We start from the raw sequence: 23013 nt of genomic DNA on the forward strand, positions 1-23013 counted from the left end.
ATGCATTGACCTGGGCCAATTGTCACCAACATTGGTGAACTGGTGGTCTCCTGCACTGAAAACCAAGTCTTTGTACAGGGCTAAATAGTGAATACCAGGGGACCACTTACACAATTATTCTAAGGAATATTCCAAAGTCAAACCAGTTTAGTGATACAATGTGTCCAGACACTGCGTTACAACCAATGCAAATGGATGTAATTTTTTTTGCTATAGATGTGATATGGGGTCTGTCATGTGAACAGGAAAATGCATTAATTATCTTAAAATTTTTTAGTTGATCGGAACTTGATATCCAGTATCTCAGCAGGCAAAATGTCCAATCTTATAAAGATGGTTTTATTCATTCAGCACAAACAGCTTTAAATACATAGTCCCATACAAGTAAGAAAACGTTTCATGTATGATATATCAAAGTTTTCATGGGCAGGTTGCATAATGGCACAATAATAAAAAAAAATGAAATGTTTTCCGATATTAAGACAAGAGAAGAAGTACGCTACAGCCTAAAAACAACAGGTAATTTACCCACAGCCTAAAAATACTACATTATCCGATTAGGCACAGCACTTTACAAATCAGTCTTCTCCTTTCTACATTTTCCGCAGAGAGATCCTTCATTTCAGGTAGCACCAGTGGAAGCGTCTGCCAACTGCCTATCTATTGAACTACCGCATAAGGTAAAGCTTTGAACCCATCCGCTGTCACGGGGACACAAAACACATTATCCTGCTACGCGTTTCGGGCCCGTTTGGTAGCTATAGGGCTATGATCGTGTCGAATGAACACTACGCTGTTCGGACACTGGATGATTTCACAGCACAGTATATAAGTAAGGCTTTATAGATTGATAGTGTTACAATACGCAGAGCAATGCTTTAGATTGAGAAGATACTGTTTCATGAGATGGTTGTGAAATGCGTTTTCCATGGATTATACGGAATCTCGGGTAATGACGACATGCTGCGTTACAAACTTTAGCTTATTGGGTATATCACAGTCCAGTCTCTTTTTAACTCTCTCTTATGGAGGCGTTAGGCTCTAGAAGTTGCTGTTTCTTTAGGCAAACCATCTTGATTCTCTCCCTTATATGTTCTGCTGTGGAGGCCATGTCACTTGGACTTCCAAAATACTGCTCAGATCTGTAAGAGAAGAGAGAATTGGTAAGTTATTAAAATATAATATAATCTAAAATATAATATATATCAAATCAAAGGTTAAGAGGTTTATGGTAAAAGCGGAAGCACAATTCCCTCCATTAGCCTAATCTGTCTGATTTCCACAAAAATATTGAATAAACTGTCAAATCCCTTGGATAGGACTTTTCACCACCTCCATTCTAGTTCTTAGCATCTGTTAATACGCATCACTCCACTGATTCCAGAACACTTGGAATTTTTTGTCTAGCCCCAATGTTCCTGAGTAACAAGTGCAGGTAGTTTTGGTGTCTGATATACTATTTAATCTCTGTAATGTCAGGAGGGCGGGGGCATGATTCAGAGCTCCAATCAGAGGCAGCCAGTGTCAGAGCTCAGAATCACACCCCTTGTCTGCTCCTGCCTGACCCCACCCTCCTGATAGTACAGAGCCTAACTATTTTATCAGACATAAAAAATGACAGCATTTACTGCTTGGGAATGGTGGAGGCTAGAGAGAAAATTCTAACTGTGCCAGAATCAGTGAAGCAGCAACTATTTAAATTTACTTTTTTTTTTTTTTTTTTTAAAATAAAAGTTTATTTCAGTGAGCACTTATCCTCTGTCTTATGTATAGGGCATAGGTATCTGACTGCTGAGGCCAGACTGCCAATTCCCCAAGTTCAAGAAAACAGGCGATCAAAAAACCCCTACTGTTTTCTTGTGACTGTAGCTTATATGATCTGAATTCCATTTACTTCTATGAGGCTGTGGGAGCTACCGGAAATTACAGTCCCATAGCAGTGAACGGAGGGATGGTCACGCCAACGCACTGACTTAACATTCACAAGAAGGCTTTAGGGGGACTTTTGATCCCTCATTCTCCTTTTTTACATTTTTTTTTTTTAAATATATATTTTTAGAAACTTTTCAGCTCCCCTTAGTAAGCAATCAAGGTGACAGCGTGCCCTCTCTGGCACACGTGGCATAGGTTTACCAACATGGGCTTATACCATATACTACTGCATTGCAGCCTATGCTAAAAATTTTGTATAAATACTGAAGCCTGCTACAGGCAAGTCTCAAGAGTTATGCTACAGCAGGCATTGGTGGGACTGAGGACAAAAGCAATGGAAGCCCTCAGGTGCCATGGTCAGATGTGCAGCACCTAAGAGGTCTCTGTTGTGTGAAACAGCAGAGACTCTGTGGCTATGACACCAGCTTGGCTAGCCGCTCCTGATGCGGGTGCCATATTTAAAGCCCAGTATCTGCCGTAGAATTATGGCACATATCAAGAAAATCAAATTAGATAATTCTGAAAAGAAAAAAAAAACTAATCTGAAACACTCTGGGTGAATGAATTTTTCAGCTCTACATCATTTGGTGTGACCTTCCTTTGCAAGTGTATCAAGAAGAACTGATGCTGTTTAGAAGGAACTCGGTAGGGAGGTCGTTCCAAACATCTTGGAGAACTAAGCCCAGATCTCTTGTGGATATAGGCTCGCTCCAATCCTTCTGTCTCTACAGGTAATCCCAGACAGGCTGGATCATGTTAAGATCAGGGCTCTATGGCCATATCACCACTTCCAGGACTCCTCCTCCAAAGGGCAAAGGTCACACCAAATATTAATGCGTTGGTTTTTTGTTTTGTTTTTTTAATACTTTTATTTTTGTAAGTATTCTTACTTTGCAGCATTTCCCAAAAACCTGCCTACAACTTTTGCGCAACACAGCAGATACCTGTGAAACTCCTTAAACATTTCTAGCATATTTGCAGGATTTAAGATGGCAACACCGCTCTAACATAGGCGCCAGCTGTGCAATATATTTCTAATTAACCGATATTACTTCTATGTCATATTCACAAGGGTCCAAAAAGTTGACCAATGTTGTTTAGTTTGGGGGCAGGGGTGTCTTAAATTGGAGAGTTGATGTAGTTGTATCTGTGCCTGAAACACTGTGGTCTCCAATGACCCATCCTTCCTAATCTATAGACACTGTACTGTCGCTTGAGCAGTGGCTGATGATGGATAAATCTGGTGCATCTTTAGCCTGTCCAGCCTATGTTTACCCCAAAATGTTGGCGACATTGTCGTATGTTAAGTCACACCGCCTTGTTCAGCTAAGGTACCTAAAATTTGCAAAGCTACAATAATAAATTTCACCCATTTTTTCCCTCCATGGTCAGAAGGCAAGCAACTCCCTGGACCCTTCTGAGTATAATGTAGGGAGTAATGTTTGGGTTAATGGCTTTTAAAATTAGGCAAAGCCTCCTCCACATCCTTTACAGAAGACCTTTCACCATCTCAACTTGAGATTTGTTCATGATGTAATAAGTTCCCTCCAGTGAGTCCAGTACGGTTGGATTTTATTTTCCTCTAGCCCCCACCAATCCTGAGTAATCAGTGCAGTTAGTTTTGGTGCCTCATATGCTAATGTAAAGTGGGCTGATTCTAATCTCTGAATCACACCCCATTTGCATGTTCTTGCCTGACACTTGATGATAGTCTAATTAGCATATCAGGCGCCAAAACCACCAACTACGCTGAATGCTCAGGAATGGTGGGAGCTAGAGAAAAAAATCCCAACTGTGCTGGAATCACGAGAAAGGAACCTTTTAAAGGATGAATAGAGTCTGAGGTGGTGAAAGGTGCTCTTTAGTGTTTCCACAAAAGCCACATTACTGTGAATTACAGTAATTCTAACAGAAAAATGTGAATATTCTTTATAACAAGCAAGTGGGTGAAAAACCTGCATATGCTTGGTAATGGAATTTCAATAAAATTTTAACATTCTGTACCAAGTGATGGACAGGCCATTGAAATTCAAAGACTCAGCAAGACAAACACAATAGAAATTAGCGGAGCCTTTTCATCAAATAGCTGTGAACTTTCACAAAGGACGACCTACAGCAGCCGAGCTCCTACTGTACTCGCCGCCATGAAAGTCCTTTATTACGAAGCCTGCATGCACTTTCCAAAATGTTACTGTCAAATAAAAATATTTATAGACCCCATTAAGGTTTGGCTGATGATGAATTCCCTGCTTTATGCCATTTTCATGTATACAATGCAAACATAATATCTGCTATTAGCGAATGAAAGTGATGTGGCCTTTATATAACAATAGCATTTTACAACATTCATTTTGTTGTATTTAGTGATGAAAATGGTCCTCAATCAGTCAAGAATTAATGCGCAAGATATCTTGAACTTTTCACTTAAAGGTATTCTTGAATACAGAATTTCGGAGTCAGTAGAGGGGGGTCCTGTGTTCAGAACAATACAAATCTATTAAGCAGAGTGGGGGAGGACTACAAGAATTCTCACTCTTGGATGTACACGCCATCCATAGACTGCCCACTCTAATGCGCCATTTTTCCAGTGGTGGTGAAAGCCAAAACTGCTATAAGTTCACTGTAAGTTCATACATAGGTAGAGATGAGCGAACAGTAAAATGTTCGAGGTTCGATATTCGTTTTGAGTAGCCCCTCAATATTCGACTACTCACATCGAATATTGAACCCCATTATAGTCTATGGGGGAAAATGCTCATTTCAGGGGTAGGCAACATTAGATCAAATTATACTTACCAAGTCCACGAGTCTGGGTCGGGCTGGATCCTCCGAGAAGTCTTCCCCTCGCTGCGTCCCCACGGCATCTTCTGGCTCTTCATTGACTCTGCCAGGCATCGGGCCTGGGCAGAGCCGACTGCGCATGCCTGCACTACAAGCGTACATGTGCAGTCGGCTCTGCCCAGGCCCGATGCCTGGCAGAGTGAATTCAGAGCCGGAAGACGCCGTGGGGACGCAGCGAGGAGAAGACTTCTAAAGGTAGGAGAAGAACCAGCGTTGATTGGCCGACTGTATAGCATTCAGCCAATCAATGCTGGTTCTGCATCGAACTTTTACATTCGAATAGCGAGTGGTACTCGATTGAGTATGAGTATTTCAAATACCTACTCAATCATCTCTATACATAAGATACATTGTCATCCACTTAAAGGGAATGACCTATTGTTTAACTCACATTTTATGTTAAACATTTATTTTATTTTTTCAAAGAGGGCCTGGATGCCCTTCTGGAAGAGACCAGTATTACGGGTTATGGGTTCATGTTGATCCAGAATTTTATACTGACTGCCAGATTGGAGTCGGGAAGGAATTTTTTTCCCATGAAATGGGGCAATTGGCATAAGCCTCATGGTTTTTTTTTTTCCTTCCTCTGGATCAACCCCTGTAGGGTCATGAGTTGGACTTTATGGACTGTTGTCTTCATCCAACCTCATCTATTATGTAACATAAAACTATTTGCAAAAGTGGACAACCCCTTTTATATTCTAAAATTGAAAAAGAAAATAGAAAAATAAGCCATTTTGTCCAGATTTTGAGGAGCGCTCCTTAATCTAAGCAAATGCTGACAGATAGATGACTTACCCATCAGGATAAATTACAGGCACAGTTAATCTATCCAGCAGAGATTTCCCAACACCTTCAACTTCCTCAAATTGTTCAAAATCCAACACGGATTCAGGAAGATCTGGACTTTCTTGTAAAATCTGCAAGAAATTGTAGCATGTAAAATGGTGTTAGTTACTCTGATTTATATGAGCTATAGATATTGGTGTATGTTAAAGGGGTGTTCCGGGCAAAATTTTTATTTTTTTCATTTTTTTTAAAAAGGTCTGTTAGTGCTATTAATGGGTTAATACGTGCAACCAAATACTTTTCGCAGTGTTTTGAGTGATTTCTGGGTTTCTCTGGGAGCTCCTGGCATCTTCTGCATTTGTTTACTTGGTGTAGCTGCCTGCTGCCTTACCTGATGCAATGCATTCTGGTATTTGTAGGTTCTCACATCTCTCCTTCCCTTTCTAACACTCCCTACCTGTCTCCCTATCTATTCCTCCCACTGCTAGCCCTTCCCAACTCACTCAGTCCACCCCCACCCTACTTCACTTGTCTTCTTCCTGTCTTCCTTCTGCAGGGAACTGCTCCTCCTCTTTGACTGCAAGTGTGCAGCACTGTGTCTTAGCCTACAATACATCTCTATTGTACAGGTTCCCAGCTTGCACAATAGAGATGTAGTGTCGGATTCAGTGCTAAGCCAGGACTCTGGCTCTGTTGCGCATGCCAACGTCAATAAAGGAAAAGGATCTGTTCTCTAGAGAAGGAAGCCTAGACAGCAAGAAGATGGGTAAATATGATGGAGTGGATGGGGGTGAGGGAGAGTAGTAGTGATGAACTGTTTCCGGAAATGGAGAAACGGATCACTGGATAATCATAAAATGTCCCAGGGTTATGGTTAAATATACATTTTTGATTATGTAATTTAGAAAGTAGGCAGAGGAAGGTGTTTAGATTAGCATAGGGTTAACCCAGACAACCCCTTTAAGGATTGGTTTACACTGTGCTTTTCTTTTTCAGTTGCAGTAATGCAAAGCAGCATAATACCATGCAAATCACCTGTATAGCATTAAACTGATAACCTCTGAAGTACTGCTGTTAGCATACAGGTGTCACTTATAAACTCAGCCTTAAAAGGAATTCCAGTTGAAGGCCATGGTCCACCACGTGGTGTAAACGTGGTTTTCCATCCACACATTGCATATGCAAAAATGATTTCTGAAACAATTGCATTTTTGGAAATTGCAGCATGTCAATTATACACACGGAAACACCAGCGGTTTCCCTATAGGTATAATTGAAGCAGAAAGTCTGTAGAGGAAAACTGCGGACTTTCTGTGAAAAGCACTGTAGGAAAAACTGCAATGTGTTGCCGCCACGGTATTTCACTGTGGCACGATACATGGGGTCTTAGCCTAAAAACAATACACAGCTAATCATTAAAGGTATTCTACCAATAAAACCTTTTTTTTTTTCTAGCTAACACGTTGGAATAGCCTTGAGAAAGGCTATTCTTCTCCCACCTTTAGATGTCTTCCTCGCCCCGCCATTCGGTTAAAAATCCGTTTTTCGTCGGTATGCAAATTAGTTCTCTCACAGCACTGGGGGCGCCCCAGCGCCGCCTCCATCTTCGTCAGCAACAGCCTCTTCATCTTCCTCTTAGGGTGCTAGGAATCACACTTGTGCGCCTGCTCAGTCGGCTCTGACATCGGGCCACAGGCAGAGCTGCATACCGACGAAAAATGGATTTTTAATCGAATGGCGAGGCGAGGAAGACATCTGAAGGTAGGAGAAAAATAGCCTTTCCTAAGGCTATTCCGACGTGTTAGTTAGAAAAAGAAGTTTTTAAATGGTAGAATCCCTTTAAGATAGGTACTTAATATTAGATGGGTGGGGGATCTGATTCAACACCCACTGCAGCCAGCTAATCTAAGAGGCTTCAGTGTTTACCAAGCACAGCACATACATAATAGTGAATGTTCCTGGTGCTACAGCTAAGAAAAGTTGAGCGTATGAGTTGCAATACCAGGTAAAGCCACTACTAAAAGCTTGGCGCTGTGTCTAGGAAACAATCACCTGATTGCAATGCTTTTACTGGTGGTTACATTGGGACCACCAAGACAGGAACTGCTCTTTACCAACACGTCTTTAGAGTAACTAAACATCAATTGAGGAAAAAGCCGTCGATGTCTATCTCAAGAGCAAATTATGTAACAGAATAAATCTAAATCAATTATTAAACATTTAACAAAACCCCTACAACAATGTATGAGAAACTGAAAGCAAGCTGTGTTGTACTGACTAAAGACGCTTTAGAAAAGTACGAGTGACCTTTCGATGAATGGAGCCACTTGGCGCGGGTCATATGCAAATGCTTCTAACCTTTTCTGCGTTTGAGTGAAAAGCCAGAGCCATTTCCAGCCTGTGAACTCTCTCTTCTGAGGTTATCGTAAACTGTTTCCATACTCTGTTTAGTTTGGGAAGCGTGTCCCCCGATGACCTCGACGTACATCTCAGAGACTGACATAATACAACTGTGGCTTGCAGTAACTGGCGACCATAATCGTATGTGCTCTGCGGGAGAAAATAAAGCTATAAAAGGCAGGAAATGCAGCAAAAATGGGCGAAATACAGAGGCCAAAGAAACTGCCCACTACCGAGCCGGCTCCTTGGGGAAAATGCTTAGCAGAAAAATAAAAATATCGTACTTTTAAGGACTTATTAAGTAAGGAAATATTCAGAAATACAGTATATCTTTAGTATACAGTAAAAGGTAAATAGGTTCCACCATAGAAAAGCTGGTGGAAACTTCCAATTTAAGCGGGACCGACCAACTATCTTATGTGTTACAGGTTTGGAAAGTTACAGCATTGTGGAAAGTTATTGCTTTATACCTAAACCTGTAACAGGACAAGGTGGTATCCTCCAAAAAGTTCCGCCATCATTATAGATGTGGATTCTTTACTGTAAGAGCAGTGAGACATAGGAATATAGCGGTACACAATGGTGTAATGGCTGAGTCACTAAACACTTGAAGAGAGATCCGGATGCCTTTATTGAAAGTGCTAGATTTTTGAAGATGATGGGTCTATCCAGGGATTTCTACTGCAAGAGATTTGGATCTGGAAAGGAACTGATACCCCTAACATGGGGCAACTGGCCTTTCTTTGCATTGACATAGTTGGATTATAGGTTGCACTTGATAGACCTTGTCTAAAGAGATCAGATATTCCATCGTCGTAGTCCTCGACTTACGACGTTGATCCGTTCCTGCGCGTCGTCGTAAACCGAATTTCGACGTAAGTTGGAACCTACCATACTGACGCCGCGTAGGAACGGATCAACCTCCCCCCCCCCCTTTAAAACTTACCGTACGGTGCAGGGTGGGCGGGCATTCAGGCCTCCTCTTCCTCCGATGTTCCGTCCTCCTCCGGCGCTCGCAAGCTGATAATGGCCTGGGCGCATGCGCAGTAGCCGTAATAGAAGCATCATGATACTGCGCATGTGCCCTGGCCATTATCAGCTTGCGAGCGCCGGAGGAGGACGGAACATCGGAGGAAGAGGAGGCCTGAATAACCGCCCGCCCACCCTGCACCGTACGGTAAGTTTCACATTCTGTTTCAGGGTTTTATTTTACAAGCTCACTTGTAACAACAAGCTGCCAGCATTGATTTTCCGCAGGCTAGTCCTTGCTAGCTGGGAGTGCTGGCAGTTTTCTGTTACAAGGGAGCTGTCGTAACGACGAAACGTCGTAACCCGAGGACTACCTATGGAAAATAGCTTATTAACTGTATTGCAGAAAATGATGGAGATTACTAATATACAGTTGTGTGTCAACTCCCCAATTTCTGCTGGCTGTCAGTGAATGGAGCCCGTACTGATAAAAATTAGAGAATGAACACCTAGGTCACATCTTATAAACAAATCACATAGATTTACCTGAGCCACATCTACAAATTTTCTATGTTTTTCTATCAGGATTTTGGTTTCTTGACTGTCGTCTCCCAGCCTGATGTGCGTCTTTAGCAAGGCATCGAGTAATTCATTCAGCCATTCTACTGCCTGGAAACAGCAAAGTGGAAAATAGTGTTAAATAGAAAAGCACAAAATGCATTCAGATAAACCGGGCAGGTATTCAATGAACTGCGAATGTGCCAAATTAGGTTAGAAATGAGATGTGCTTCTGGAATTATGAAGAGCAATTATACTCGATATAGCAGTATGAGAGCGGGGATGGATAGATGCCCTTGGGAAATCTCAAAAGTCTAGGACCTGGCTTCTAAGGCTCTATTCACATCATGGTTTTTATACTCATTTAACAGATGCAAAAAAAATGGGTGGCTCTTGGTTTACATAGAGTTCAAGGTTTAATAAAATAAACCAAACGATTGTCCATTTTTTGACACAAAAATTTGGTACACAGTTTTTGTGTCCTTCAAAAAAAAAAAAACGAACAGAAAGCTGAAGTGTCGGGCAGACTGATAGAAAGGTACAGATTAGGGAAAAAATTGGGGTATGCGGATCATACTGCACATATGGGGGGTATGTATAAGAAGTCAAACACTAGGAAGACAACTAACTGTATGGACTCATCATACTGAACAGTGGTGTCACGATCATGGTCGCAGGGGGTGCTGGACTAATGCTTGCACCGGGGCACGTTATACCACTGATGCTGAATATATGGGTCTGCAGGCAGGTGGAGATGAAGCAACATCTTTTGGAGTCACTGCATTATTGCTTTGGCAATGCAGGAGATGTGGTTAATAAAAGTCTGTCTTCTGGCGTAAAATTTTAGTTCAAAGAGCGTCAACTACCTTTAATATGTAGTGTAAACCTTGACGAAAGTCTAAAGACTGAGTAAGCAGCCATTTTCTTGTGGCCCAGGCATGCGCAGTCAGCTCTGCCCAAGGCCTAGAAGATTGAAACCCAGGACGGAAAAAGACGCACAGAGAGGCCGTTCCAGAAGAAGATGGAGGCTGCGCTGGAGAGTTCTCTCGCAGAATTGTAGACGCCCCCAGTGCTGTTTGAGCGCTGGGGCCCGCCCCCAGTGCTGCAAGAGAACTCATTTGCATACCGAAGAAAACCCAGATTTCTACCAAACGGCGGCCCGGAGAAGACATCTAAAGGTAGGAGAAGAATAGCCTTTGTTAAGGCTATTCCTATGTGTTAGTCAGAAAAAAAGGTATCAAATGATAGGATCCCTTTAAGTTATCAATACAATTCTAGTCAAACGTCTTGTTTTAGGCCTTACCTGTGCTGCATCTTCTTCACACTTAAACAGCTGGACCATCTGTAGCATTTTTAACCTTCGGACGTCCACCATGTCCTCACACCTGAAATAAAGAGGTTATATATTCTCAGTATCCTGCAGATAAGTCCTGTATAACCCACCTGAGTGAGTGATAGAGCATATAAATATATCAGTATATCGCTGATCCATGGGGACTCGTGGAAAGACAGATATCTAATACTAATACAATACCTTGCAACCTGCTGCTTTATTCCCATCCACGTGGGAGCCATATGTATGCTCCTGAAGTAGAATTTGTTCCAGTCAACTGTAGCAGAAAAACCTTTCCCTAAGGAAAGTGAAAAACCTATTGCATAAATGCAACTTTTCCCCTCAGTCCCTGGTGACCTTGGATAAATCACCTTTCCTTATATCAAGCACCGACCACCATTAAATTGTAAACTCAATAGAGTGCGGCGGAAAGTGTCTAAATCATCTTTGGAGCCATTTAAGAACAACATAATGATAACCTCACGTGAGTAAGCACAATGCCTGGAGACGTCGGAATGATTCAGATAACTTTCAGCACCACTTAAGACCCTGTCATGACTTTGGCAGGGCCGAGGGTGCGCATGAGAATCTGTTGATTTAATCTTGATAAATGTGCTGAGGGCTGAATGGCTCTTGATCAAATCACAAAGGATTCTGCTCGGTATGACGATAGCGAAGTGAATGGATTAATCTAGCCAGACCTTCACCTTGAAGCTTGGCGACTTTTCTACACGCTCTTCTTTCGCCTTATTTGAAAGTGTCAATCAAGTGTTAAGATTCATTTACTCTCTATTAATGGGATTATAGTCTGCATTAAATGGAAAATAATTGGAATTTCACATAAAAAAAATGTAATAGTAAAATGCAAATAACGTTGAAGAACTGTAACTAAAACGGTTCCACGCGGTTCCTACAATTAGGCGTTTTTTCCAGTTTCACAATACTGAAGATTTATCCTTAAATTGTCGCTAAGTTTCAATAAAAGGTGCATAAATCAGTAAGTAACAGGCGATAAGAAACTTTCTACTATAACTTATCAGAGGAAATGCTTCTTTTTGTTCCTGTCCATTACCTTTCCTCTCTGCTAAACTGACTCATTCTGAAATCTCTGCTATATCCATCTCATACAGGTTACAAATGTCTATAGAAGTCTATGGAGAGGCTAAAAGTGAGTACAGTGTGTGACAGATTTGTGGTGTTCGACCTCCATGGTGTTCAGATCGCTCCGTTCAAAGGATTATGAAGCATGTCTATCCAGCTCTGTGAATACGGTTCAAAACGGAACGTTGCACGGAAATCAAAGCAATACGGAAGGCGCTTGGGTGCCATCTAAGTGTCTTCGTTTAAAATCAGAATCCCCTCCATCTGCAAACTTGGTATTCTGCATGAGGCCTTAGTGTACCATCATCATACTATGCATAGTGACATGACCACCCCCTCTAGAAAACTAATTTTAGCATCATTTTAGGTGTTTGATGACGAACTTTAATGTGACAATCCTGACCTGTAATAGACCGACTCACCTTTGTTTCCTCAGCTGCATGTCGTCCATGACATTCTGAATATGATCTACATTATCCTTGTTTTCGGTTGTTACATCTTTTCCATATGCCCAAGATGCTTGGTTAGAAATTTGATCAAGAAGATTTTGTCCTTTCTCACGTAAGCCCTGAAGGCCGGTGTCTAAAAGCAAAGACGTTTATAAGGCAGACTGCAATATGAGATGTAAATATCTGCAAAATTATGTTATCAGGCATGTACTGTGTGTAGCTAAGGCTATGCTCACATCCGGGTTGGAGTGTTTTTTGCAGTGTGTATCCAAAATTGCTGGACGAAAAAATTCCTGCAGGTCCAAGTTTTTTTGCCTGCAGTTTTCTTTTAAAGAACGGGTACCTGGTGGATCCCATTATAGTTAATGGGGTTCATTGGACTCCGTATGTGACCAAATATCAGTTTCCATTGTTCTGGTCCTGTGACGGCTCTATGCCAAGAGGCCATCGTTGTTGCTAATGTCCGTATTTTATTAAAATCATCAAAAAAAGATATAGTTCTCTCAACATATTATATGTGTGTGTGTGTGTGTGTGTGTGTGTGTGTGTGTGTGTGTGTAGCTGTGCTCAGAGCACAGGGGAAACGCCCACTGTGCTCCCTGAGCATTATTTGCATGTATGGAGAAAATATTTATTTAAAAAACGGTGGGGATCAGGATTGAACCAAAGGTAGAAGTAAAATAGCTTTTCTAAAGGCTATTCCGACGTGTGCTTAGTGAATCTATCCTGTTTGTACTTTTAGACATATTTATGAATTTGATGTACAGACTTTCATAAATATGGAGGGCTTCTAGAAGCGCCAAAATTCTGACTCACCATGACACAAATATTTGCTGCAAAACATGTAGACTAAAATTTGAACTTGCAGGCTGTAAGGTGCACTCATCAGAGATTCTACAAGTCTTGGCATAACATAAGCAGACATATATCATCTCTCACTTATTGAGGAGACAAATATATGGCGCAGGAAGGGAATTTACGCCACAAGTAAATGGTCATAAATTCTTTACACCATTTTAAACTTTCTCTACTTTGCACAGGAAATCTGCGCCATCTTCATTCATTTCTGTTTCATAAATGTGCCGTAAAGTGAGTCTCCCCTAAACCTCGCCCATTCTGGTGCACGTTGTTCCAGCCTTTCGTTTTTTTTATTTTCTTTCCGGTGCACTGTTCAATAATATGTCGTAAATTCTGTGCGCTGTGTATTTTGGTGCAAATATAAACAGAAGTGTAGAACTTGGATTGGATAAATGTACCCCAATGTGTTCAGTCTTGCTAAGAGTGTTGGCAATGGGGTGTAGCTACTGGACACATTAGGTGGACATTCTAAAGAGAGTCAAAAGAACACCAGATGGCGCCATTACAGGTATGTAACAGCAATATATAAATACGAAATTAAAAAAAAAAAAATTCCATTAGAATTTTTATGTTTTTCAAGAACTAAGAGAACAAGGTAATAATTAATAGAGGACCAAACAAGGCCTTAAGGGGGTGGGATTCAGCTTTATAAGCCATAATGCAGTGGCAGCTGGTTTGCATAGAAACAAGTCCCTATATACATACAGCAGTGGACGATGCGGAGACGTGTGTATTATTACTGACAAACTATTAACTTGTTCTGGTGTATAATAAGTTACATGGTACAGAGAGAGGGCTGGCTGAGAACAATGAGCACCATTATGTATTCAGGAGCTGCATCCAAGAATACTAATCTAACTTTCCATCCGTAATCTACACACTATTAACATAATTCTATAACTTGCAGTGGATTCAGTGGGTGGGGGAGGGATACGAAATAACCACTTTATGGGATTGGCTCTTGGGCTGGGGCCCCGCACTGTGAAACTGCAGCAGTTTATGTGACTTGCAAAGTGGATGGAATTCAGGCTAATTCCATCCACACATTGCGGATATGCTGCGATTTAAAAAATACTGTAATTTGCAAAAAACGCGAGCATGTCAATTATACCTACGGAAACACTTATATTTTCCATATAGTTATGATAGAAGCAGAAAAGCTCTGAGGACGTTGTGTAAAACGATGCGGAAAAAAACACCATGCATTTTCGCAGTGTTTTTTTTTTTCCACAGCGTTTGTGGCTGCGGCTTACTGTGTGGGGTCTTTGCCTCAGAAAGTTTTCTCTAGCATTGTATTCTTTGCTTTATGTTACCGCTTGGAAATGTACAGATGTTTTCAAGCTTATTGACCTATTCTTGGTCTGACACCAAGAACCTTCACTGATCATCTGTTTGGAAGGACCAGACTGCTTCAGTGAGCTCAACGACGTCTTCACAGCTGTGATTGGTATTGCTGCTCAGCTATGGTCCCAAGTGGCGTCCCACAGTAAAAAAGCGCTGCAGGAAAAACCAGAGCGGCAACACATTGCGGTTCTTCCTGCAGTGCTTTAGACAAAAAGTTCACAGAGGTTTCCTCTGCAGATTTTCTGTTTCAATTCTACCAATGGGAAAATCGCCGGCATTTCCGTAGGTATAATTCACATGCTGCGATTTCCAAAACTGTGCTGGTTTTAGAAATCGTTGCATGTCCGCACTGTGGTTTTTGCCAGAAAGTGAACATTGGATTCGCTAGAATCCCATAGACTATGCTCTGACTGTAAAATTCCGTGGTTTTCTCTGTGGCATTTACGCCACATGGCGCCCTGACCTTAAAAAGGTCCTTTCACCACATTCACGAATTCTAGTTCTTAGAATCTGTTACTAAGCGCTGCTCCACTGATTCTATAACCGTTGGAATTGTCTCTCTAGCCCCCACCATTCCCAAATAACTAGGGCAGTATAAGCTCTGTAGTGTCAGAAGGCAGTGTCAAACAGGGGGTGTAATTCAGAGCTCCAAATCACACCCCTTGTCTGTTTCTGCCTGACACCACCTGCCTCACAGTGCATAGCCTAAATAGGTAACAAAACTTAAAGCATTGATTGCTCTGGAACGGTGAGGGCTAGAGAAAAAAATTCCAAATTTCGAAGAATCCGTAGCAGCACCTATTAACAGATGTAAAGTACTGGATTTGTACTGGAAAGGTCTTCTTTAAAGGTAACTTTTACATATAAAAAAATGTGAAACTTTAAACAAGCTCTGCCACAACCAGTATGTATTTTATTTTTCATTTTGAAGCTTCCGACTGCTATACATATAAGGCATCTGCAAACTCTAATGATGGTTAACAACACTGGATGCCCCGATGACCACTGTGCACATTTACGTGCACCGTCTCTATCCACAGCTAATGAAATGCATGACCAGCAGGTGGCAGCGCGCTAATTTGTATTTGCTTTACAATAAGTGCAGAGAATGCGTCTGGCGGTTTCTTACCAACACTTTTGAGTTTCTCTTCAAGCAGTTTTAATGTTTGCTGAATTGCTGCTCCATCTGTAGGGGCCACATCAACGCACAGCATACCCAGCAGGCCGTCCAGTTGCTGCGATAACTGACAAAAACAATATTTAGAAATTAGACTACTGCAATGCTGAGAACTGGGAAGCAAGCTGTTACTAGGCCTGGCAACAAAGGGCTTTTATATTCCAATATTTTATATTTGGTGGCACTAGGAAAGGATTTGGCGAAAAAAATTCAACTGCTATGGAGAGGAACTGTATGGGCCATGTGTAACTATATGCGGTATAGACCAAAAACAGTGTCTTTTATGTTACTTCCCTGTTACACCAGTCCGATCCATCCCCATTATCTGTTAAAGTACAAATAGTCAGCATGGCCTGTGTCAATCGGGAGCAGAAAGTGCAGGAGAAAATACAATAAATGCAGATTATTTCTTAAAGGGACCTGAGCGTGTACAGCCCATAGGCCAGCTTTTCATGGCCAAGATTAGAAGATCCATCTGTCTGAGGCTGCCAGAAATAAGAAAAAAGCCAAACAGGGCTGATCTTTCCACTGAACAGCCTGTTTGCTATTTCCATAGTCCCAGACGCCACAAGCCGTCTCAACACAGATGCCATGAGGGGCTCAGATGGGAATGTCCCTTTTGTTCTTTCCTTTAAATTTCATCGCTTTTTACAGTCCCTTCTTAATTTCAGTGCATTCAAACTGCAATAAGGAGACAATGCTTTAATCATATAAAATGGAGAAGCCAAGTCATCAGAAAACCATATTTAAAGGGACCCTGAAGGTCTCAAAATTGGTGTCCTATCCTGTGCACCACTATGGCAGCTCAGTTTTCATTCACTGCAATACTATGGCCAGGCCTTTACACTATGTATATAGAGCCTTCTGTTTCCAGCTCCGTACACTATATAGTTCTGGTGCTGTAAGCAGCCAAGAACAGCTGATCGGTAGGGGTGCTGGGTGTCATAATCCCATTGATCTGATATTAATGACCAATTCCATCAAAAACCTATTAAAGGCAGAAAAATCCCTTTAATTGTGTGTCTGTTCTTTTCATTATCAGTATTACCTCTTGGGCGACTCCGTGAAATTCTAGTGCTATCTGCAGCAGGTTCTGTCGAAATTCTAACTGGCTTGCCTGTCGATAACAGACATCGCTGAGCCGCTGCTGTAAGCTCTTCAGCTCTACCAGATCCTCCTCATCTCCAGCATTTAAGAGCGCTGCGATCTGCTGATTCAGCTCAACATACACAGCAAACCATTCCTAGAATAAATATATTACTCAGGTCTCGTTGTACGGAATGTATTATAGAAACTGGAACATAACAACTGAAGTAATATATAAGAGGAAACATATATATATATATATATATATATATATATATATATATATATATATATATATGTATATGAACAGGAAAGGCTTACAATAAAAACACTATACATTTACTTGTCCCTTCAGCCTGAAATCTTGCGGGGAGTCTCCATTTGAGTCCCTAGTCTCCATTACCTTGGCCTTGCACAGCAGTAGCCAAGGAACCTGAATGGACACTGTAAACTTTCCCTAGCAAACACAGATGAAAATATAGAGCCGTGATTAAGTGATTATTAACTTTTTATAACCCCGTTATAGTTCCCTAAAAAGAAGCCAACTCCTAATTCTCCCACTGCTGGCACCCCAGGAATCAGCTGCGATCTTTTGAGGAACATGGCAGCAAGTGTTCAATTTCTGTAAAAACTCAACGACGTGGAAATAGACTTTCCAAAACGAGTGAATACTGGCAGCGGTATTTTTACTGAATGCAGAGAAACATGGCTGACCCTTTTCAGACCATCCTAGTCTATTCTTTACTGGCTATGCGTAAAGAATAAGACAGTCTGAGGCATCTCAGTTTTGTTTTCCCTCTGATGTGACATTTGGCACCTTTTTAGATGGCGTCTAGTTCTAGTCTTCACTGGTTTTGGAAAGTTGTTGCTAAGGAGGTTTTCAGGTCATGCACATGAAATTTAGATGACAGGGTATTTAGCAATGAGCTTTGTAACCCAGACAAGTTCAATTGAGGCAACAGCAGAAGGACCAAGCGACCAGATAGGTCAAGGATAGCGCTCACCCAGTTATTAGGAACCTTCTTTATTGAACAACACTCAAAGGGAATGGCACAATGCGTTTCGGACCCAGAGGTTCTTTATCAAGTGCAAATGTACTGGCCTGGGGTGGCTTGAAAGTTTCAGTACAATTGAGGGGGTACTCCAGAATGGTGGGGCCAAACTACTGGTTCACCCACAAGAGCAAGGGTCCCAAGGGTACTGCCACTCCGTACAGTTCTGCTTGACTGCGGGGGGATAGCTGAGCGTTGTGCTCTTTAACATTCCCAAAGAATACCAGAACAACCCTTTAAGTTTTAACTCTTTCTGCTTACCCCAGAAGTGTACTATATTCCTTAACACCTCCAAATGGTGAATCACAGACATAAATACTCCCCTCCTTTCACAAGGAATAAGCCCTGTAAGTGACACCTACATAGTGATGACGACATTGGGAAAAAGCAATCTGCCCTAAAGCATCAATTTATAAAGATGACTGGCTTCTGACCGCGTTCCCCCGCAGCGTTGCGCTTCATTAGGTCCATGCTGTTTATCTTGTTGTAAATAGCTCTTTTAATAAGTTCAGTGCAGTTATCGGGGCTATATTTAGAGAGTGGAGCGCTGGCGATGACCCTGCGTAGGCCCCAGCTATTCTATTAATGATGAGTATTCGAGCAGGTAATAATAGTATCTCGTGATAGAGGAGCTGTCAGAAAAGGAGTCAGCAGCTCGTGCCACCGGGAGTGATAACCCACAAGTTCAGGGAGCCATATATTCTCCTGCGTCCAGTACACGGTGATAAAATCTTTACATAGAAGGGGAGAATAAAATGTGGTCACTCCATACAGGGGAGAATCCACTTCTATATCATACCGTATAATAGTTTGTAATAAAAAAAAACAAACAAAGACATAAGACGTCATAAGTGCACACGGTTCAGCCGTTGTCGCCCGATCCATAGACTTAAACAGAGTGAACAGGCGCGCATGCGCAACCACTGCTATACTGCTCTGTCCAATATCACAAAGATGTGACTCCAAATGAACAGAATACAATACACTAAATAAAAATATTGCATGTTAGTGGAAAGGGTGATCGAAGGGTAAGTTCAGTGGATTTTGTGGAGAATCAGCCATGCAAAGTCCACTTTGGTTTCCTTCTCCAGCTCACTTCCTGGAAATTGAGCAGGACACGTCTTATTTTACTGCTAGATGATTTTTTTTTTCTTTAGGTGTCTGTTCCTATAACAAGGAATGGGAGGTAGAATTTTCTGCGCTAAAAATCCAGAAAGATGCATATTCAAGGCAATATGAAAATAAATATCATATGTGATCTATAAAATGGGAACCACCAATCACATAGACTGTATCTTCCTGCACATGTGATAAGTGGTGGAGATTAGAGATGAGCGAACGTTGTTCGGATCAGCTGATCCGAACAGCATGCACACATAGAAATGAATGGAAGCACCTGTGACGCTGACCTTGCCGGCGGCTGGCCGGTGTCACAGGTGCTTCCATTCATTTCTATGTGTGCGTGCTGTTCGGATCGGCTGATCCGAACAGTGTTCGCTCATCTCTAGTGGAAATGTCTTTGTGTGTCTATACTCACACTATGCTGACTTTCAATCTCTTCATGTTTCTGTTGTAAAGCCTGAGACGCTCGGATGGAGTCGCCGATTCCCCATTGTGTTCGCAGCTGGTCTGACCCGGGTCCTTCCAGCCAGTTCACAACCTACAATAAGGACACGTTACTGAATTACAGAAAGAAACTGCAGAACATACAAAGAGCCAGAATATACAATACACAATGTCAAATCCAACAGGACTCGATAAACCCCAAAAAGCCAAATATGCTGAAGAAAAGATGGCAATCTACAAACAATAACCAATGTGTTCACCATGTACGCGGTGTTTTGCTTTCTCAAGTCCAATATGGCAGAAAAGTCACACTTTAGGTATCTTTGGCTACTCAGCCTAATATGAAAAATAAATTTACTTTGATAAATTTGCCTTGAAAATGGAAAAAATTAATCCCCCAAAAACTGTAAGAACAGACTAGAAATTCAGTAACTCCCCTCCCCGCTTCCTCCACCGCAGCTGTTACTGTCCGGAAGATTTATGTGAAATGACTGCATTGTGACAGAGCAAGTGACAAATGTTAGGCACAACCAGTACTAGGATATATATATATATATATATATATATATATATATATATATATATATATATATATATATAATATAATATATATATATATATATATATATATATATATATATAATCAGTAGTAGCCTTTTCTAAGGGTCTCCTAGTGACGAAGAAACCCTATTTTTAAAATGGCTCAAAATACAGAAGGGCGTACGCTATTCTATGCTGTACTTATTCTGATGCTGCCTTTCTCTACTTCTCTCTCCAGCGATGGAAACTAGATTCAGCGACATCTTACTAGTAACAGGCCACAGCGGTGATTTGTGTCAGGAGGTTATCAGCACAAAACCAGGTAGTGTTGGGACAGGAGCGGCAGGGGATCATTATCTATCTATCTATCTATCTATCTATCTATCTATCTATCTATCTATCTATCACATTATCTATCTATTTCAAAAATAAATCATCACTTCAAATCCCTTTAAGAAGCCATCTTGTCATATTCGTCCCTATCATTGTAACACAATACCATCATGCTCAATAACTGCCTTCAATTTTCCTTTTTTTATTTTTTTTTTAAACCCATTTTCCACCTATACTGACTGCACGGATAATATGTGAGTGCGTACACATTAAGAAAGTGTATTATCCATGCATTAATATCCTGTAAAGAGAACATATCTGGGCTAATCCCACCTTCTCCATGTTATCCTTGCTCTGTATAAGAGATGCCTCATACAGTGTCACGTGACTGACCGTGCACCATCAAACTCCTATTTCTCAGCACTATCACTGACTCAGACCTGGATTAAGACTTCCCGGATAAGCAGCTTTATCGGTGCAGCCTCAATAAGTGACCTGAAATATAATCAAAGCAGACCCATCCAAGTCTACAGATAACCTCTCTATCTGCACTGAGACAGCATTGTAATATTTCATCTTAAACTCAGGTATCCGTAGGTACTGTTTAAGCAGCCATTTTCTTGTGGTCGGCAGGCATACACAGTCGGCTTTGCCTTAGTCCCGAGGCCTAGAAGTTTGAAGCCAACCCCGGGAAGAAGACGAATGAAGACCACGTTCCTGAAGAAGATGGAGGCGGCGCTGGAGAGTTCTCTCGCAGCATTGGGGATGTCCCCAGTGCTGTTTTAGCACTGGGGACTACCCCCAGTGCTGCGAGAGAACTCATTTGCATACCAAAAACGGGATTTTAACCAAATGGCGGTGCAGAGAAGTCATCTAAAGGTAGGAGAAGAATAGCCTTTCTTAAGACTATTCCGTTGTGTCAACGAGAAAAAATAGATTTTTAATGGTAGAGGCCCTTTAATCCGCTAAAGTGTTCTTACCTGCATAACCTTCTGCTGAATTTCATCCAGCTGCGTGCGTTTGCTGCGCTGTCTGCACACTTCCTGATAGCGGGTGTATTGTTCTCGGAGAGAATCAAGAAGTTTCATAACCTGAGGCTGAGCCAAAAGTTCATCGTCCATAGGAGACCACGCGACGCCTCCCTCTGAACCATTAAAGCGCCGTTGCTGAAGCTCAGATAGAAGCTCATGACCTTGTATGGAAAATGTATGGAATTTAATACAAAAGGACAAATATCCAAGGATTTATATATTAAAAAAATATAGCCATAACCAGCAAATACTTTTCTGAATGACATCTGATTGGCCCAAGTTTATGATTTAGATGTGTGCAGATAGAAAGATCTGGATATACAGTACAACATAGTACTGAGTAAAGACACATAACTGCAATTCAAAACAGTATGAGGCCTGGCTTCTGTGGACAATCCCTTTAAAGAAGAACAGTCATGTCCTTGGGCACAGTGGTTTTATATACTGCTAGAAAGCGGTAAAATGGGAATTTTCTCGTAAAGATGGATACATCATGACATATGCACTTTATTAAGGTTCCTCTAATCCCCGGGGATCACCTATCATCACTAGCTGGTAACCAGTCATACATAAGATAGGAGTTGGCTAAACACTTGTTCAGTGGACACATGCATGCTCAGTATAGCCAGGTATGCATGTGTTCTTAACACACAGAAGGAATAGAGCCAGCGCTGTTATATTCCCTAAAAGAGAAGAATTGGGTGGTTGGATTCCAACTTCCCCATACATATTAGATGGTCGGCAGATTTGTTGGCCAATCATCTAACGTGTAGGGCTGGCATTGTATAAAATGGACCAACTAGGTTATCTTTGTGAGACAAAGTCCGTATTTTTCGGACTATAAGACGCACTTAGGTTTTAGAGGAGGAAAATAGGGGAAAAAAATTTTGATGCATGAAAATTGGTCTGCAACTTTACAGGTATGGGGCCGGGGGGACCGGCCCCGGGGAGGTAGTTTAAACTTTGGGGGGAAGGGGCCGCCAATACAGACCCGGCATCCACTGTAATAGAAAGGCGGATGCCGGGGAGGGTTAAACACCGGCACAGGTGCTGGGGCCTTTGACATCGCTACGCTCCTGCCCTGCAAGAAGCCAGCAGCGGCAGGAGCGATGCTGCTATTCCGCTCCTCCGTCCCCTCCTGGAATAGCAGTCTCGCTCCTGCCGCTGCTGGCTAACTGCAGGGCAGGAGCGTAGCGATGTCGCAGGCCCCAGCACCTGTGCCGGTGTTTAACCCTCCCCGGCATCCACCTTTCTATTACAGCAGATGCCTTACAAAGGCCACATTCGGACTATAAGACGCACCCTTCTTTTCCCCCCAAATTTTGGGGAAAAAAAGTACATCTTATAGTCCGAAAAATACGGTTGCTTTTGGTTGCCTTTTTTATTTTCATGTAGGAAAAAACATTGCAGTAGACTACACTATTCTGGTGATCAAAAAGCAACAGAAAACTGATGGACTAGAGTCACTAGACAATAGTGTGAACAGAGATATACATTTCATTCATATACAGAATTAGCAGAGTTAACCTGAACTTCTGCATTGGTTAAACTGCAAGTAACAACTCTAATCTGTTGTATATTATTTTTGTTGCTTTGAATTTCCGATTTTGCAACCAATTTTTTTTTTTTAACCCTTACTTTGGTTTCTCTCCAA

General features: G+C 41.7%; 1 protein-coding gene across 1 annotated transcript in view; it reads right to left on the reverse strand.

Annotated features, from left to right (window-relative positions):
- Window positions 1–273: 273 nt before the first annotated feature.
- Window positions 274–23013, reverse strand: part of SESTD1 (SEC14 and spectrin domain containing 1) — an 89333-nt gene continuing 66593 nt past the window's right edge. Inside the window, exons 9-18 of the mRNA XM_075286073.1 lie at window positions 21309–21520; window positions 19427–19549; window positions 16800–16994; window positions 15704–15818; window positions 12346–12505; window positions 10793–10874; window positions 9478–9600; window positions 7921–8112; window positions 5572–5693; window positions 274–1142 (exon numbers count right to left, since the gene is read on the reverse strand). Coding sequence (XP_075142174.1) covers window positions 1013–1142; window positions 5572–5693; window positions 7921–8112; window positions 9478–9600; window positions 10793–10874; window positions 12346–12505; window positions 15704–15818; window positions 16800–16994; window positions 19427–19549; window positions 21309–21520 — 1454 coding nt within the window. The 3' untranslated portion in view covers window positions 274–1012. The remainder of the gene's footprint in view (window positions 1143–5571; window positions 5694–7920; window positions 8113–9477; window positions 9601–10792; window positions 10875–12345; window positions 12506–15703; window positions 15819–16799; window positions 16995–19426; window positions 19550–21308; window positions 21521–23013) is intronic.

This window comes from Leptodactylus fuscus, chromosome 8 (genome assembly GCF_031893055.1).
Source record: "Leptodactylus fuscus isolate aLepFus1 chromosome 8, aLepFus1.hap2, whole genome shotgun sequence".
Lineage (NCBI taxonomy): Eukaryota > Metazoa > Chordata > Amphibia > Anura > Leptodactylidae > Leptodactylus > Leptodactylus fuscus.